The sequence below is a fragment of the Poecilia latipinna genome, unplaced genomic scaffold (assembly GCF_001443285.1).
Source record: "Poecilia latipinna isolate Pla-1442-1.1 unplaced genomic scaffold, P_latipinna-1.0 Scaffold362, whole genome shotgun sequence".
NCBI lineage: Eukaryota > Metazoa > Chordata > Actinopteri > Cyprinodontiformes > Poeciliidae > Poecilia > Poecilia latipinna.
The window spans coordinates 83,370-99,765 of NW_015112978.1; the positions used below are offsets into that span (position 1 = coordinate 83,370).

General features: G+C 37.0%; 1 protein-coding gene across 1 annotated transcript in view; it reads left to right on the top strand.

The window, feature by feature from the left end:
• The first annotated feature begins 6,755 nt into the window (after positions 1 to 6,755).
• The window catches only part of b3galnt2 (beta-1,3-N-acetylgalactosaminyltransferase 2), a 19,149-nt gene continuing 9,508 nt past the window's right edge, over positions 6,756 to 16,396 (top strand). The window contains exons 1-8 of the mRNA XM_015036243.1: positions 6,756 to 7,028; positions 8,470 to 8,596; positions 9,005 to 9,105; positions 12,884 to 13,083; positions 13,243 to 13,338; positions 14,974 to 15,084; positions 15,177 to 15,255; positions 15,749 to 15,932. Coding sequence (XP_014891729.1) covers positions 6,908 to 7,028; positions 8,470 to 8,596; positions 9,005 to 9,105; positions 12,884 to 13,083; positions 13,243 to 13,338; positions 14,974 to 15,084; positions 15,177 to 15,255; positions 15,749 to 15,932 — 1,019 coding nt within the window. The 5' untranslated portion in view covers positions 6,756 to 6,907. The remainder of the gene's footprint in view (positions 7,029 to 8,469; positions 8,597 to 9,004; positions 9,106 to 12,883; positions 13,084 to 13,242; positions 13,339 to 14,973; positions 15,085 to 15,176; positions 15,256 to 15,748; positions 15,933 to 16,396) is intronic.

Sequence of the window (16,396 nt, forward strand, 5' to 3'; positions counted from 1 at the left end):
GAAAGGTTACTTGTAAGTTAGTTTTGTCTTATTTCAGGTGTATTAAGATATGTGCACCAGAAACCAACCAAAAATACTTCTGTGTTTTTGCAGTGTGCAACATGAAGCCAACCAGCTTCTTCATATGGTATGCCTGGAAAAATTAAAATAAAGCCAATAAATAAAAATAGCAAGCCATTTTCAGTTTTAATGCAGATTTTATTTTTTACATTTCTTGGTATTTTGAGGAGCTGATAATGCGATGCACTCAGAAGAAACGCAGGGCCGATCTGTAAAGAAACTGACCCACAGCATTACCATACTTCACTAGGTATGAAGTTCATTCTTTTTATTATTATTGTCCTTTTCTATAGACCACATTTTAAAAAAATATTGGCCTAATCTGACCAAATCACATGTCTCCAGCTAAATTTGGAGAAGCATTTTGAAAATTCCATGTTTACATTTATGATGGTAGGAAAGAAGACTTTTTTTTTAATGACACTTCTTCTTATCCTTACAAAGACTTGCTTATCCCAAGATACCACTATTTTCTACACATTCACCTCACTTAAATGCCATGTTTTCTTGTTTTTACCATTTTAAAGAGCGGTTGGCAAAGATAAATTTGCTTTATTTTGTCATATTATATACCACATTCTTGAAAAATTTTATGAACTTTAAAAAGGAAATATTTGTTATTTGGGAATTATGCACCATACAAGCAATTTTCTTTTAATCAAAAAGTTGTATTTTTCTAAATTCTTTAGTGGGATTAAAAAAATGCTGCAATACGGGCTGAATTTTCTTTAAGGACATTTAAGCATCTTTACCAGCGGTGCCAATAATTGCGGCTGGTGCTGTGCACAGTATGATCACGCTGGAGCCTGGATGTGTCAATAAAACGAGCAGCTGTATGAATGGTAATATGGAGGAAAAGCATTTAAATAGAAGGCTTTGTAAACCCTTTGAAGAATCAAATGAATTAAAGGAAAATGGTAACCCATTTGTGTGTCTCCGCTTCATGTCTCGCCTCTTTGAGGTTTCCAGCCAGTGTCTGATCACACTGGGAGCATTAAAGGCCAAATGGTTGAGTCTCACAGAGGAAACATGCTGCTGCTGTTGTGCAGTGGAGACCTCCTGTGGCTGAGCGGAGCCACAGGCCATCTGGATGCTCTCTACATCTGTTGTGACACTTTTTACAAAAAATATATGATTCATTTAGACCTCAGTTAGTTTCCCCGCAAAAAGCACACAGGGGGGAAGATAATGCATGCAGAGCCTTTATTTGCATGAAGCATATATACAATAATACCCTTTTTTATTATATGTTTATTTTGTAGCTGTTCTTTTTGTGTCCATCCATACACAATCTCAGCTTATTTGAATAGAATAAAGTATTTCTACTAGTTTTGTTCATATTATACCTCTTTCCACCCTCCTCAAAAAGTGATTTTTTTAGATATTCACTTAAAAAAGTCAAAACATTGTCATATGAATTCATTGCATAGTACTAAACTTCCAATTGTATTCATTTTTATGATTATGTTATTTTCTGTTCATTATTTTTTTTTTATGGAAATATTTTTTTTATTATTATTTTGTTTTGTTTATTTTTGCTTACTGTTTTGTCATTTACTGGTTCATATTTATTATTTTAATTACTGTTTCCAGTTATTACTTGAATTTCTGATGAGCTGATATCCTCCACAAGGAGTGTTAGGTCATTGCCAACACAGCTGGCTGTTCACTGAGCGCTGCACGATAACATTTTAGGTGGTAATAATGGTGCTTTCCCACCGCTAAGGATTTTTATACAGACATGTCACCCTGTGGAAAACTGTCTCAATATAGAATAGAATAGAATAGAATAGAATAGAATAGAATAGAATAGAATAGAATAGAATAGAACAAAACAACACAAAAAAAACAGAACATAATTCATATACGTTTCTCCCACTTAAAATCAGTAAAGGTTTGTTGAAAGATTAAATAAAATAATTAAATAAAATGGACTCAATGAACGACTTTCACACAAAGTCAATTTTCCTAGAACATTTCTGATATTTATCTCAAAACTTCAGCATTTTTTCAAGGAAATGTTTCACTTTCCAAACTCAAAAATGTCTCTATTTTTTCTATTAATGTTTTTAGGTTTTAGTTCTTTGCCAGAAATTTACTCCTCTTTTTATTTTGTCTATATTCTTACAGTGGCTCTACTACATTGTTGTCTATAAAACATCAGTTTTATGCTGTTAAACTGAATTGCTCAAGTAAATAAACCTCCACTGTACTCTCTCTCTCTCACTGAGATGCACCTGTGCATCACAGAAAAACATGGGGAAAAAAAGAACCTGGATGCTGCAGCAGATTACGTTTGATGAAAACAGATAATTGCATGTGAGGGTTTTTGCATGATGATGCAAATCCTGGCATCTCTCATCGATTTCTCTCCTCTAATCTGAACGGATCAAGCTGTGGATAAAAACATGAGCAGCTATGAAGGAGGATTGTGAAGCCTTGGGACTGGCTGTGCTGCAGAGTGTCATCCATATATTTCTTTTAAATCAAAGGCAGCAGAAATACATTTTCTCTGTCAGCTCCTGACAATGAATGATGAGGTCCTGAATGAATACACTGTGTTCTGTGTGCAGCTGCTCACCGTTAGTAATATCTGATCAATTCACACCCACACAGTAGTGATGAAAGGGAATTTGGGTGCCGTTTCTCCAAGCCAATAGTAATGTTTGTTGAAGGATAATCCAAACCAAAGTAAAAAATACTCATAAATATTAAATTCAGATGACTAATTTACCTCAAAGTGCAATGTTGTCTGAGTTTTTCCTTGCAGTCGACTGTGTCCCCAGACTGTTGGTTTTCTGAAACAGGGAGAAATACATATCCTGTGTGCCAAAAATAAATGTGAAATTCAAGAAATAGACTTGGTATTATGGGGAACATGAGTCTCAGCTGGGACTGGAATGAATAAAGAGAAATTTATAGAGAAAACAGCGAATCCTAGATGCTTGGAGCGCTGCAGAGTCGAGGGGAAAAGGGAGAAAACACACACACACAGACACTCACACAAGCTGAAACAGTGATGAAACCTTAGTGCATGCATATGGTGCGGTTTATGAATAAAATGTGAAGTGAAAGTAAAAGACATAGGGGACAAAAGTTGGATGCCACAGTAAAGTGGGGTGAAATCCTGACAGCGATACAACAAGCCTTTATCTTCAGCTGCAAGAAAAGGAAATAAATCACTGGACTGAAGCTGCAAGGACTAAAACTAACTAAAAATCCTTTGCTATTGAAGTAAAATAATCCCTAACTGAAAATTTAGAAAGCTTCCATTATTAATTTGCATATTCAAATCAACTTTTAGCAAGTAATGGTTTTTGATTCTCTTCTCTTCTTTCTTTTTCTTTTATTTTAAATTAAATCACTGTTTCCAATCTAAATGGCATCATTAACAATTGCTATAAATATGCAACAAGACATTCATAAATATTTTTGAATGAATATTTTTTAATCTGATCAGAGTCGCATCTGTTTAAACTGAACATGACAGGCACATTTTTCTTACAACCACTTTTCAAAATGGGAAAAACAGGAGAACATGCTATGCAAGTACGATATTTTAAAACTGCAAGATAATTTATAAGATGCATTGATTGTGGGATTAAAGGGGCAGTATTATGTAAAATTGACTCTTTTGAGCTTTGCATCATCTAATAATGTCATTGGCTCATCAAAAACATACCTGTACTGCTGCTTTGATTGTTTTAAGCATGTTTTAGAAATCCTTTAATGTCCATGGCAACCATTCAGCTGTGCAAAACGCCTGGGTGGACCTAGCCCCGCCTTCTAGGTCCAGCTCCTCTTCAGAGCTGCAGTTTCCAATCTTCCACTTCACAGAGCAGAATTCTCTGTGAAAAGTTACCACAGGGATAAATGTTGTAAATCAGGACCTTTCATTCTAGCCAGTAGCAATTAGCAAACACTTGGTGGAACTGAACATCTGCTGAGCTCATTATTCGAGCCACATCTCTGTGCAAAGCAGGGAAAAACCTTGTTAAAGAGTTAATAGTGGAGTAAGATTGTGACGACTTCCTGCAGGTGTTCCAGAAAGAGGGACAGTTTTAAAGAGACAGAGGCCCAATTTCAAAGTGCTAAATTTCAAAGTGAACATCAATTTTATGTCATATTGAAATATATAGAATTTTTACAACTGATGGTAACCTAGTTACTTGATTGTATTATATTATGACATTATGTCCCTAGAAAATATATGATACTTCCCATTTAACTCCTCTTCACTAAAAGGATTGGTGATGACACAGGCAAATTCGCAGTACCGTCATTCTGCCACACTTTGAGCTATCTGAAAAATTCCAATGGTTTCTGAAAGAGGAGACATTGCTCTTTCCAGCCAATATTGGGTTATTATGGTCATTTCACCCCCACTGTAGCAGGAGTGAAATCAATATGAGGGGCACTCAGATTACGAAAATAACTTGCTAGATATTGAAAGTTCCAGTTGTTATGGATAAATGGGCAAATATCTCTACTCACAAGACTTTTAAAGAACTTTGTACAATTAAAATAAACAAAAATATTCAAGCGGGGATTTGAAAATTAGGTCTTAAAGGGTTTAAGTAAAACATGAAATTACAAAAATTTTGAGGATGAAGTATATCTATAGCATATATCCTAACACATATTTGCAATATTTTCTGTTTTGTTTTGTTTTGTTTTGTTTTCTGTTATTCATGCAACCTTCATCCCACTGGTTAATGCTGCCCTGGGCAACTGCCCATGTTGGTCACCTAGTAGGTCATCACTAAAAGCCTCCAGCAGTTTCAGGTGCTGCAGCAGATACACAGTAGGTACACAGAGGACACCCTTATTGATTTGCTCTGTGCTGCTGCCTGCTGCTGGATGTATGCACTAAAAGAGAATTAAATAACATATATATATGTTTTCACCTCTTGCACCTTGGAAACATAGTGGAAAAAACAAACAAAAATCTAGCATTGCATGCTGAGACACACAAACCCAATACAAACATCAAGCTTTAATAAAGCTTTCTAAACTACCAAAATGTTATGCATCATACGCTCAAAGATTAACTAAGAAAAAAATAATTATTACATTTTCTCTGATGTACAGGTGACGTAGAGGGATTGCATAAAATTTGGTGGCACCACCTCACTTTTGAAAGTGGAGGAACTTCAAGTGCTTTTTGAGAGACGAGTAAGAGTCAGATTGACTTTATTCCTGACGCAATATTAAGCTCAAACTCTTTTCTATGTCCTCAATTTACCAATAACAGGGGAGAAAATAATAATACGTATTTACCAGGGATGTCAATAAATGTTGTTTAAATTGCTAAGAAACCAAAGAGTTATTCTGAGAAAAACTTTTCTGGAAAAATAATTGTGTTTGTAAAATAAGGGCGTATATAGAATAAACTTAAATTCATTTTATTTTACTAACAACCACCATATATTATTTTGAAGCAGTTTCTCATTGATTTTACCCTGTTACATTGTTATTTATCAATAGAAAATGTGTTAAATTTCTTTTTAATCTGCCATTTATGCAACACCAAATTTTATACCAATCAATAGAAATAAAATCTGCAGCAGCAAAGCTTTTCTTAAGGCTGCAGCCTCCTGTCCTTTGTATGAAAAACACTAATGCTTTCAGAGTCAGAGGAAATCATCTTCATGCATCCATCTCCATGCACAGAGGATTCTGCTTAAATGATTTATGGCTTGCACGAACAAAAGGGTTTGATAAAGTTCTCCTCTAAGCAAACCTAAATCTAAAACATGTCACTGTGGGTTTTTTTCCAAGATTAAAATGATTCATATTCTAATTTTGTATTCTGTTCACAGTGTCTTTCTGTTTTCATTAGATACTTGCAGAGCAAACTGAAGGGGAAAGAAGGGAAGCTGAATTAAGGAAACTGAAAGAAATTAAAGTGTTTTTTATGCTATAAGCACAAGAAGGCTGACTATAGTGCTTTATTTTATGAGATATCAAACTACCTATTTACTGTTGTTTATCAGAAAAAGATGTGATAGTAACAACAACAATTATAATAACAATTTTTTAACTGAATTATTAAATTCTGATTAATCCCAGAGGGAAACTTAATGCTGGGGTAAGTCATATTATCCTGAAGAAGCCTCTGACTGAAGACACTCTTCTTAATGAGATTGTGTCATTATTTCATGAAGAAGATGCTCAAGGTTGTCTATTATGTTCACCTTTTATATGGTACAATTCTAAAATTTTATTTTATTTTAGATGGCTAGCCTTCCAGATTTTAAGATTAATCTCTGAAATTACTAAATAGAGAAGATTAATTTCAAAAAACTATTTTTTTCTAGAAAATATCTGAGATTAATCTAAAAAAAATTCTAGCCAAGTTTTGACTTTTCTAATGGAGAAATGTCCAAGTTTTTTGGGGAAAGTTTCTGAGATTAATCTAAGAATTTTGGCGGAAACGTGCTTTTTTTCTACAATGTCCTTAGTATTCTGACGTAAATTGGAGATTTATTACTTTAATTTAATTTAATTTAATTTAATTTAATTTAATTTAATTTAATTTAATTTAATTTAATTTAATTTTATTTTATTTTATTTTATTTTATTTCTTTGACTAGCTTCCTAGCTATACGCTCCAACTTCACTTCCCAGAATGCACCACGGCAGAATTCGCCGCCTCCCATTGGTCCGGCTCCCTGAGCAGCGGAGGCAGGACTAGAGGTAGTGCTAGGAGCCCGGCGGAGATCTGCGGAGCTGAAATGAAGCGCACACACGGAGCGGCTCACACCACGCAGCGCCGTGCGGCTCAGGAAGAGGCTCCACTCCGCTCCAGCTCAAGCCTGCTGCGGCTGAATGAAGGGCTCCGTCCATGCGGAGGCTAGCGCTCTTCCTGCTGCCCTGTGCTGTCGCCGTCCTGGTGCACTTGTGGTTGGCACAACGACCCTCCTTCTCCTTCTTCTTCACCCCGCTGGAGAACAGCACACGCTCGGGTACTTTTAATTTTTAGCCTCCCTATCCGGGCTTTACCTCTGCGAAGCCTCGGAACTTTTTTACGTGATAGCAGCTGGCTAACTTTGCCTCTTACCGCCCGGTGTGTTATTCAGTTTGTGTGTGAACAGGTAGTTATTGGCTTAGCTGCATAATAATGTGTGTTATTCTGTGCGTTTTGTGGATAAATAATGTGAATATTCCAGTTCAGTAGTGCTGGGCGTTGCTGGGATAGTCAGGGAGTACAGCATCTCAGCCTTTTATCCCCAGACTGTAGATAAAGACCCACTTTAGACCCTGGATTGTGTGTAATCTGGTTCTTTATGCTGTCTTTACACGGATTACCACTTATAGAATCACGAGGAACCTTCTTCGACACTTGAGTATACATGAAACTGCTCTTGCTGGATGGACGGATGATGAACAAAAACATAAATCTCTGTTATCTCTGCCTGCTTATATAAATATTTATAATTTGTCTCTTTAATACTTTTTGCTTTGTTTTGGCTATTTGCTTATACATTTGCTTTTACTATTGTAAGAAAGGTAATTAATTTTTATTTATTTATTTATTTATTTATTTATTTATATTGTTTTTCCAAAGAATTTAGACATGAAAATGTGCCTTGATATGCATTAGTAAATTTGATGACTGTCATATATGAAAACCTAGGTTATTAAAGGATGCTAAGTTTAAGTTTGAGGATATGACACATTAAAAATGTAACAAATTTAAATTATTTTAGAAAAGCATGTCTTAAATATGTACCTGTATTTTGCAAAAAAGATTAAATTAGAAATTAGCAATGATAAAACTAAGCTTGGATATGAAGTTACTGTCATTTATTACCCTGCTTGATACTTTTTTTTTTTTAATTAATTCATTTATTTATTTCTATGCATCTTTCTTGGTCATTTTTACAATCCAGTTCCTGTTATATTTGTTTTAATAAAACTAGGTTGCCAGATCACTTTATTTATTTATTTTTTTTATTATTATTTGTATTTAGTTAGCCGTCATGTCATTTGTATTTAATGTTATTACATTTTTCTACCATGCTCAGTAGCCAGATCAGCTTGTAACAAAAAAGAAGTGACTGTTCAGCTGAATTTTGTGAAAAATGTAAACTCAAAAATACAGATTTCATAGCGTTTTTTGAGATCTGAGCTGAGAATTCTGATATGTTCTGTTATTCATTTATTTTCTAAGGAGTATAGCTTACAAAAGAGTGAATACGTTCTGCAGGGTCTTTGATAGAGGCAGTCGCTTTCACTCTGACAGAAAATGAAGGAATTCCCAGTATATCCTCAGGCTGATGCATTTATTTAGTTGCTGTTTGGGCTATGGATGATGCATTGTGATCAATAGAAATGAATGAACAAATGGTATTAATCCTTAAACTTCAAACCGAACCTGTAAATATCTGTACATTTTCAATGCAGATGAGCGCTTGCCTTTCTTTGACGTTTTGGTGGGAGTTCTGTCCGCAAGGCACCATCATGACCTCCGGCAAGCAATAAGAGACACGTGGCTGGGCTACATTACAGATCACCCGCACTTCCAGCACAGGTTTGTGAGCCGACGCTCCAACTTCATCGCCCTCTCTCTCTCTCTCCCTCTCTCTCTCTGTTTTTTTGTTAATACTTTCACTCTGAACTCGTATAGTGGAAATAAAGCCTCCAGCCGGCAACAGATGCCTGACTGTGGAATCCATCCTTTTATCTCCGCCTGACCAGTGGCCAATGTTGTTCTCTCTTTTCATTCTTCTCATTCGGCGATCTGGGCACCGATAAGGTGTGGATGGCCTTTAAGCAACCCCCCGGTAACCATAGTAACGGAGGGTGGAGGGAGAGAGATGGACAGGCTTTTGAGATGTTTGTAGCTGGATGATGTTGCATGAAACAACAAAAAAAAATCTAAATTATTATTATTATTTTTAAATGAACCGTGCTGCTGTGTTTCTGCTCGTTCTTCCAGAGTGGCGGTGAAGTTCATCGTGGGTCGACATGGCTGTCCCATCCCGGACGAGGACAGGGAGGATCCGTACTCTTGCTCCCTCCTGAACGTCAGCGAGCCAGGTGAGAGTAAAAGGTCGAGATCTGCGGACTGCAATGCCGGGGTACGCCCCTCTGCCTGCATCGCGCTGTCAGAAGCAGCGGAGGCAAAACAACAGCAGAGGAGTTGGGAGAATGAAAAGAATGAGTATTCAGGAAAAAAAAGAGGTGAAAAAGCGTTATTCATGCTCACCCACAGCTCAAGGACAACTTTCTTTTCTCCATCCAAGGCTTTTGCAGAAATGACTGACTGACTAAGTCTGCTGCAGATGAAACAAGAAACGGCTCACTAATATGAAAAGTGGAGCTTATAAAATGAACCAAGGCGCTGATGAATAAAACAGCGCTCCTCCTCCACCTACTGCTGTGCACTGCTGCTCAGCTGGCCCACAAAAGGCTACTGCACCTCACTTACAAAATAGATAAATTACCTTCTAAAACCTAGAACAGTCAATAAATATTATAGATAAAAGCATTTTAGTTACTATAATCAATACCGTAGATTATGAGAGTAATTTAAATTTTCTGCTTGACGTTTTGCTATTTAGCTACAATAAATTACTTCAAGGTTCATAAACTGAATAATCTCACAATTTATCACCTCAAAGTTTCTCTGAACAGTGAACTCTAGCTTTTATTGAGCTCAATGTATCACATAAAAGTAAATAAGAGCATTTCTTAATATTTTTGTTGCTTTTATTCAGAAGTAAATCTGAAATAAACACTTTAACTAAAGATTAAAAAGAATCAACGAGAACTGACTTCTGACACCAGCAGCATTTATTATTAATCACACTAAACTTTGATTACTAATATCTAATCTCTACTGATTTAATTAAGCAAAAGAAACAAACAAAGATACTATATTAAACTCCGCTGCCACAAATTAAAGCAAAGTTTTAGATTTTATCCACACACCACCTCCCACAAAGTCACGTATGTTGATGTGCAAAACAAACATTATCAGTTAGTTACTTTTTGGTAGAAAGACAGAAAAGAGAAAAATGATCAAACATACAGATTATGAGAATAATTTAAATTTATCATGTGATTAATTGAAGGGAGAGTGAGTTCAAATTGTTGGAATTACATTCTTTAGACTCAAAAACGTCAACAAGGTATGATTTTGGACATAATACCATCTCATAGCGCTGACTTTTTACACATTCAAAGATCCAGATATTCTCTCATTAACTGAATAAAAACACAAGTCCACGCTCAAGGTTTACCATATTAACAAACACTATGTAAAGTACTTTTTCTACTATTTCTGGATCATTTCAAAGCCTCTAAATTAGTAAATTCACATATTAGAAACTTTTTTAACTTAACAACTAATGCATACCAAATGGATATATTTGTCACATTTTTGGGATTTGAATGCCACCTGCATCAAATTAGAGGTTATCTGCAAGGACATTTTTAATAAACCTGGATAAAAAGCAGTTAATTTATGTGAAATATCAGATGCACTAAAAATAAATATGCTTAAAAATGTTACCACAGTAAATCAGTGGTGTTTTATTTATTTTATTTTTTTTTTATCAAGGTTATCCCTCCAGCCGTGCTCAGATGCACCATCTATGCTGTAATTGGACAGAATCAATTGTCAGATTGGACGTCTGCAGTGATAGTTACCGTCTCTCACCTTCACAGAGTCGGTCCAGCTCCATGTTTTCTGCTCGGCACGAAAACATAATTACTGCTCATCAGAATGGACTTTTTTTTTTTCAGACGACAGCCTTTAAGGTCAGAGCAGCGTTTTATTTTCCCTCGCTCACCGCCGCCGTGTTAATGGCCACACGCATTGACGTGATTTGCCTCCGAATTGCAGGCTGCTTCAGTGTGAGGTGCTCAGTGTAATTGGAAGAGAAAAGAGAGACAGCGGCTGCTTTTAAAGACAGTTAGCCGCTGGACTCTGGATTCAGGTCAAAGCACAAGTTAATTTGTTGCTGAAACGTGTTTGTTTGTGGTGCATTTGTCTCAGGGACTACAATGAGGTGAATGTTAATTAGCCCCTTAAAACTTTGCTCTAGTTTTTTTGAAATGAGCTTGTACTTTGCACGTAGCTCCTCCTGATATTTAGCTCGGGTAAATAATTACTCTGACCTACCAGGCTTTCAAGTTATATAGCAAAAGAACAAAATGCTGTATTTCAAATGCTTAATTTTAGAAAACTTTTTTATAGTGAGGTAAAGCAGTTTTCATGGTTTCTTTGAAACCATGAAAACCAAATAGTAGCATTTCATGGAGAAATGCTATTCATTTCAGAAAAAAGTATAGCATGTCTCATTCATACCTCAGTTTATCAATGAGAAATGCTTAATAATGCTAATTATTTTCAGAACAAATGCTATTCTCTGCAGTTTGGAAAGACATGACGTTTAGGATTTTTTCCAGGTTTGGAAAAGATTGGAAAAAGAATAGAATAGAAATGGCATTTATTGCTGTGCAAAGGGGGAAATTCAGGATTAACATTTTTTTTATTTATTTATAGATACTTCATAATCCATTTTTTATGGTTTATACAAGTACATATGCTGTTCATATTACACAGATGTACATAAGTTTGCAAATCACATTTTAATTCAAAGTGTGCTATAAATAAAGCAGGTTTGGTCTTTGAAGTTCTGTGAGATAGACAAGCAGGATTACTATGTGAAAGTCTGCCTATTGTGTAACACACACTTCATGCATTTCCCCTCTGTCACCACCGTTTAATTCAGGATGACTGTGCAGACGCTCTCTCCTCTCACACCAGGTGGATGTTGAGCGAACTTAGCGTTTGTTGCTTTTGCTGCTGCAGCTCTGTTGGCTCAGATGACATGAACCAGCGTGTCACTTAAAAAACATTGACTTTTGCTGATTTTTACTGCACAAATTCTCAACAAACACCATCCCAACATGCTCCCTCAAATTAATTTATAATACAGAATTGAAGTCTGTATAGTTAATTATCATCGTAGAGTAGTGGGAAGAAAAAGCAGATCTCTGTGGTTCTACACTTTTGCTTCTTTCAAACTACAGTAATAGTTTGGAAAGCCTTCAAATATCTGAACAAACTGACGTGCGCTCATTTTTCTAAACAAACCATCAAAGCTAATGTTACTAAATACGCAGTGGGCTAATGCTAATAACACTACAGGAGACAAATAATGCTCCAGCTGAATTGCTTCGAAACAAAAACAGATCCAGAAGTATCTAGTTTCCAAATCTAATTTAAATAATATTACTGCAAATGATAATTAAGCTTTACTACTAATGTTACAGCGAATCTACAAATCACAAACGGGGCTTTGCAAGCAGGAGCACCATTTGTTTTGAAAAGCTTGCACAGGCCAAGCTTTTGTATTTAATCAGCACAGAAACATCACCTACATCTTCAGATGCTGCAGTTCAATTCCACTCTGTCAGGGAGAAAAACATTTGGTTTGATAAACCGCTGCTCGCTCCCTGTGATTCCTCACCTCTAATTGCCTTTATTTTGGATGGAGCAGTGAAACTGGTGCAGATTGCATCTAAAGTGAAAACCCTGCTTCTCTTTAACAGCCTTGATCTTTCCATTGATCTCCCGAATAATAAACTTCTCTTTTTGTAATTAAGAAGCCACGCTGGTGAGCAGGAGCTCACTTTGAAGCGAGCAATCCAGAAAACCAGCTCCTCAGAGAGCTGCTAGTGTTGCTTTAAAGAGTTCTTTTTTTTCTTTTCCTTTAAAGGCGCTGAGTGTTTATCACAGGAAAAAACACTGTGTGCATGTTAGTAATAAATATTAAGTGTGTTTTCCCGACCACCTGTGATGCAGTGTCGGGTCAGGATGCGGAGATGGAGATCGTGACGGTGGCCGACCCCTCGCTGCTCGTCGCCGCCGACGTGTCGGCCATCGCTCTGGACTTTAAAGTCCTGCACCCGGTGGTGATCACCCGGCTCGGGGTGTTTTCCAGCGGGACGCGGCCTGAGCTGCACGGCAACGTGACGGTGAAGCTTCTGCAGCTGGACCAGGAGGTGATGGAGCGCTTTTATCTGTGAAGCTCGGTAGAAACTGAGCTTGGGGGCAGCTGGAGGACTCGGCTGACCTCGCTTTTAAAAAACTGATGCTTTGGTGTTTTGTTGTGGATCGCTCTTGATTCTTTAATAACTCCAGTTTTTCTTTTCTCTCTGCAGGAGGCTGTGGTTACAGCCCGGTTCAGCTCCATCAGCATGGGGACCGTGGTGAACTGGGTGTGGTACAAACCAGTGGAGCAGTTCATCTTGCCCAAGGTCAGTTTCTCCACTCAGGGTGCCGCACTTCAACCAAACCGCAGAAGAAAACCCTCAGGCTTGAGTCAAAAACATGGAGTTTTTTTTTTTTTGTTTTGTTTTTTTTTACAGATAGCTCATTCCTTTTTTTTTTTTTGAAATTTTACTTTTAATCCTAATATCTGTATATTTAATGTGAACAAAAATGATCTTGCGTGTTGTCAGGATTAGATGCCATCAATATATGTGTATTAATAAATACCAATAAATAAAAAAATGTTTAATGCAGTTACTGTGAGCATTTTAGTGATTGAAATCATGCTTTTTGTGTATTTCAAGAGCAGCCATATAGTTATCTAAAACAGTAATAAATAGTTCTTACTGTCACTTTTCATTATCACAATATGACCACTAAATATTGTGATAAAACTTTAAGTCCGCTCCTATTTTTAATTCAGGTCTGAAGCAGTGCTGCTCTGCATGCTGTAACATTTTAAACATTTTATTTTACTCATTCCTCATTGAGAATGTCACGTTTTTTTCACATGGCGGTGAAACCTTAAGAATAGAGTATCTAGGTTTTACATTAACCTTTAATGTAGTTTTGTTTGGAAAAATCTGAATCATACTAGATAACAAAGGTTTTGACCTTTAAAAAAAACGCAAATTTGTGATATTTTATGCACTACTAGACCAACACAAAGTCGTGCAAATAAAAATATGAAAGGTTCTTCATTCCGTTGAATAAATACTTTGCAGGACTATGTCTTGCTGCAGTTATATTTCAGAGTTACAGCTGCATGTCATTTTGGGGTATTTCTCCACCAGCTTTGCATTTCCAGAGATGATGGAAACACAGCAGACAAACCAAACCCAAGTCTTTTATTTTTATTGATTCACAAGGAAGCAAATTTTACAGGACATATATCCACATTAACATAATGCCAATTTCAGTACTTAAGAAGAAAAGAAAAGTAGACTTGTGCATCCTGATAAATAATGCAGCTGTTATAAATCTGTTTCCAGAGAAAGACTACAACATTCAAAGTTCAAAATAGGATAATGTAAGAGAAAAGGGAAAAAAAAGTAAATAGTAAATAAAAATGAACAAACTAAGAGTTATAAATAAATGTATATATTTTTTAATGTCTGTCTAAACAGACAGATTTCCTGTTCTGGTCGAGCCCATGTCTGCATGTTGATGAATTTCTTTTACCTGTTTTTTTCTTGAACTTAAGAGTTATTCAAGTAACTGAATAAAAAATTGAATAAAAACCTGACCTGATTGAGAAAAATGGGTGTCATTTTTGGATTTAGTGGTTTAAAATAGTCATAATTCAGTTGAAAAAATAAACAACAGACAAGATTGTAACCCAGCGTAGCAGTTCAAAGGCAACTAAAAACAGGTGGATTTTAGTCTTGATTTAAAGTAACTCAGTGTTTCGGCTGTTTTGCAGTTTTCTGGAAGTTTGTTCTAGATTTGTGGTGCAAAGAAGCTGAATGCTGCTTCTGCATGTTTGGTTCTGGTTCTGGGGATGCAGAGCAGATACATGCAACCATATGACAAAATGTGTAAAAGTTAAATCATTTGTTTTATTTAAATCATTGTAAAACCTGAACATCATGATGCACCTGAGTTAATTTGATTTTGTTTAGGGTTTTGAGGGGACGCTGGTTTGGGAGAGTCAGGACTCTGCTCTGCTCACCACCGTCAACTCCTCATCCGTGGAGCTCAATGATGGCGGCGGCGTCCTCAAGATATCCTCTGTAAGTATTTACGTCTCAAAGAAAGCCGCACCGGGAGAGATATTTACATATTTCAGAGAATAAAACTGTTGTTTTGCTCTTTGGAAATGCAGATTGCAGAAGGCGTCTTGCCTCACAGAAGTGCTCTTGGATTTCCCGGTTTGGCTGGAGGATTCACGTTTACCATCTACGGTTAGTCCTGCGACAGCATTGATTCAGCCGCAGCTTTCATGAAAAGTGTTCAATCAGTATCCCTCCCAGAGCCATCTGTTATGAAAAAGATAATCCCAATCTAAAAGCTCCAAAAGACATCGCTCATTCTGGCAGGTTAAGAGATACCTGAAAGCTCCTGCGCTTATGCCAAATGGACACCTGTTGTTGTTGGATTATTGATTGTTACTCGTATGTGCTTACATCTGTTTCTGTCTGAGAATGAATTCGTAGCCATTTTGTGTGGAAAAAAGTTAAATTAGTCTTTCAGCATCTCTGAAAACAGACCTAATGATCCATTTTGAAACATGCTGCAGCTTTATCATTGTTTTGACAGCCAGTAATTAGCTATTATCTCTCAAGAATGCACTTTTGTTGAAAATCTAGCAGAATAAATCCTTGCTGCTTCTAAAAACTCTTGTCTTCTTCTATCGTTTTGCTACCGATTACCTCCATGCGGGTACCTGGGTGTCAGATGAAGACGGATTGTCCGGGCTCCTGCGAGGCCGCGCTGCCAGGATGGAGAAGCACACCTCCGGTTTGAGGCGGGAGGACGCCACTCTGCAGGAGGAGAGCCTCAGGCATGGCGATGTGGTGTTCGTAGACGTGGTGGACACCTACAGGAACGTGCCTTCCAAGTTGCTTCAGTTCTATAAATGGTATGCCAAGTGCTAATGACTCGATTCTCTGTCTCCAAATTGCCTGAGCCCTCGGAGGAAATCAGCAACCTGAAATGAAAGCGTGCCGTCGCCTCAAAACGTCTTTGTGCTAAAATTACGGCTGCAATCAGTCAGTCGGAGAAGCTTCGCCGTTGTGAGTCATCAGATAGCAGAATGTACTCCCTGAGCGGTAGCGGGCTTTAAATTGACAGCTGCAGTGGGTCTAGAAAGTGTACACATTCCTGTTTTTGAGATGCGATAAAACAGGAGTCCGATAAATAATCTCCAACAGATTAGCTAAATCAACAAATCTGCAACAGCCTTAAACTGACAGGTTGTTTAAGCATCTTCTGATTCCTCAGCATGGAAGACATCTTGCTGAAGCCTGCAGATCCTCTGCGAAGTAACAGTGCTACAGCCTTATTTCAGATTAATCAGATTGACTCTAATTGTTGCCAGGAAGT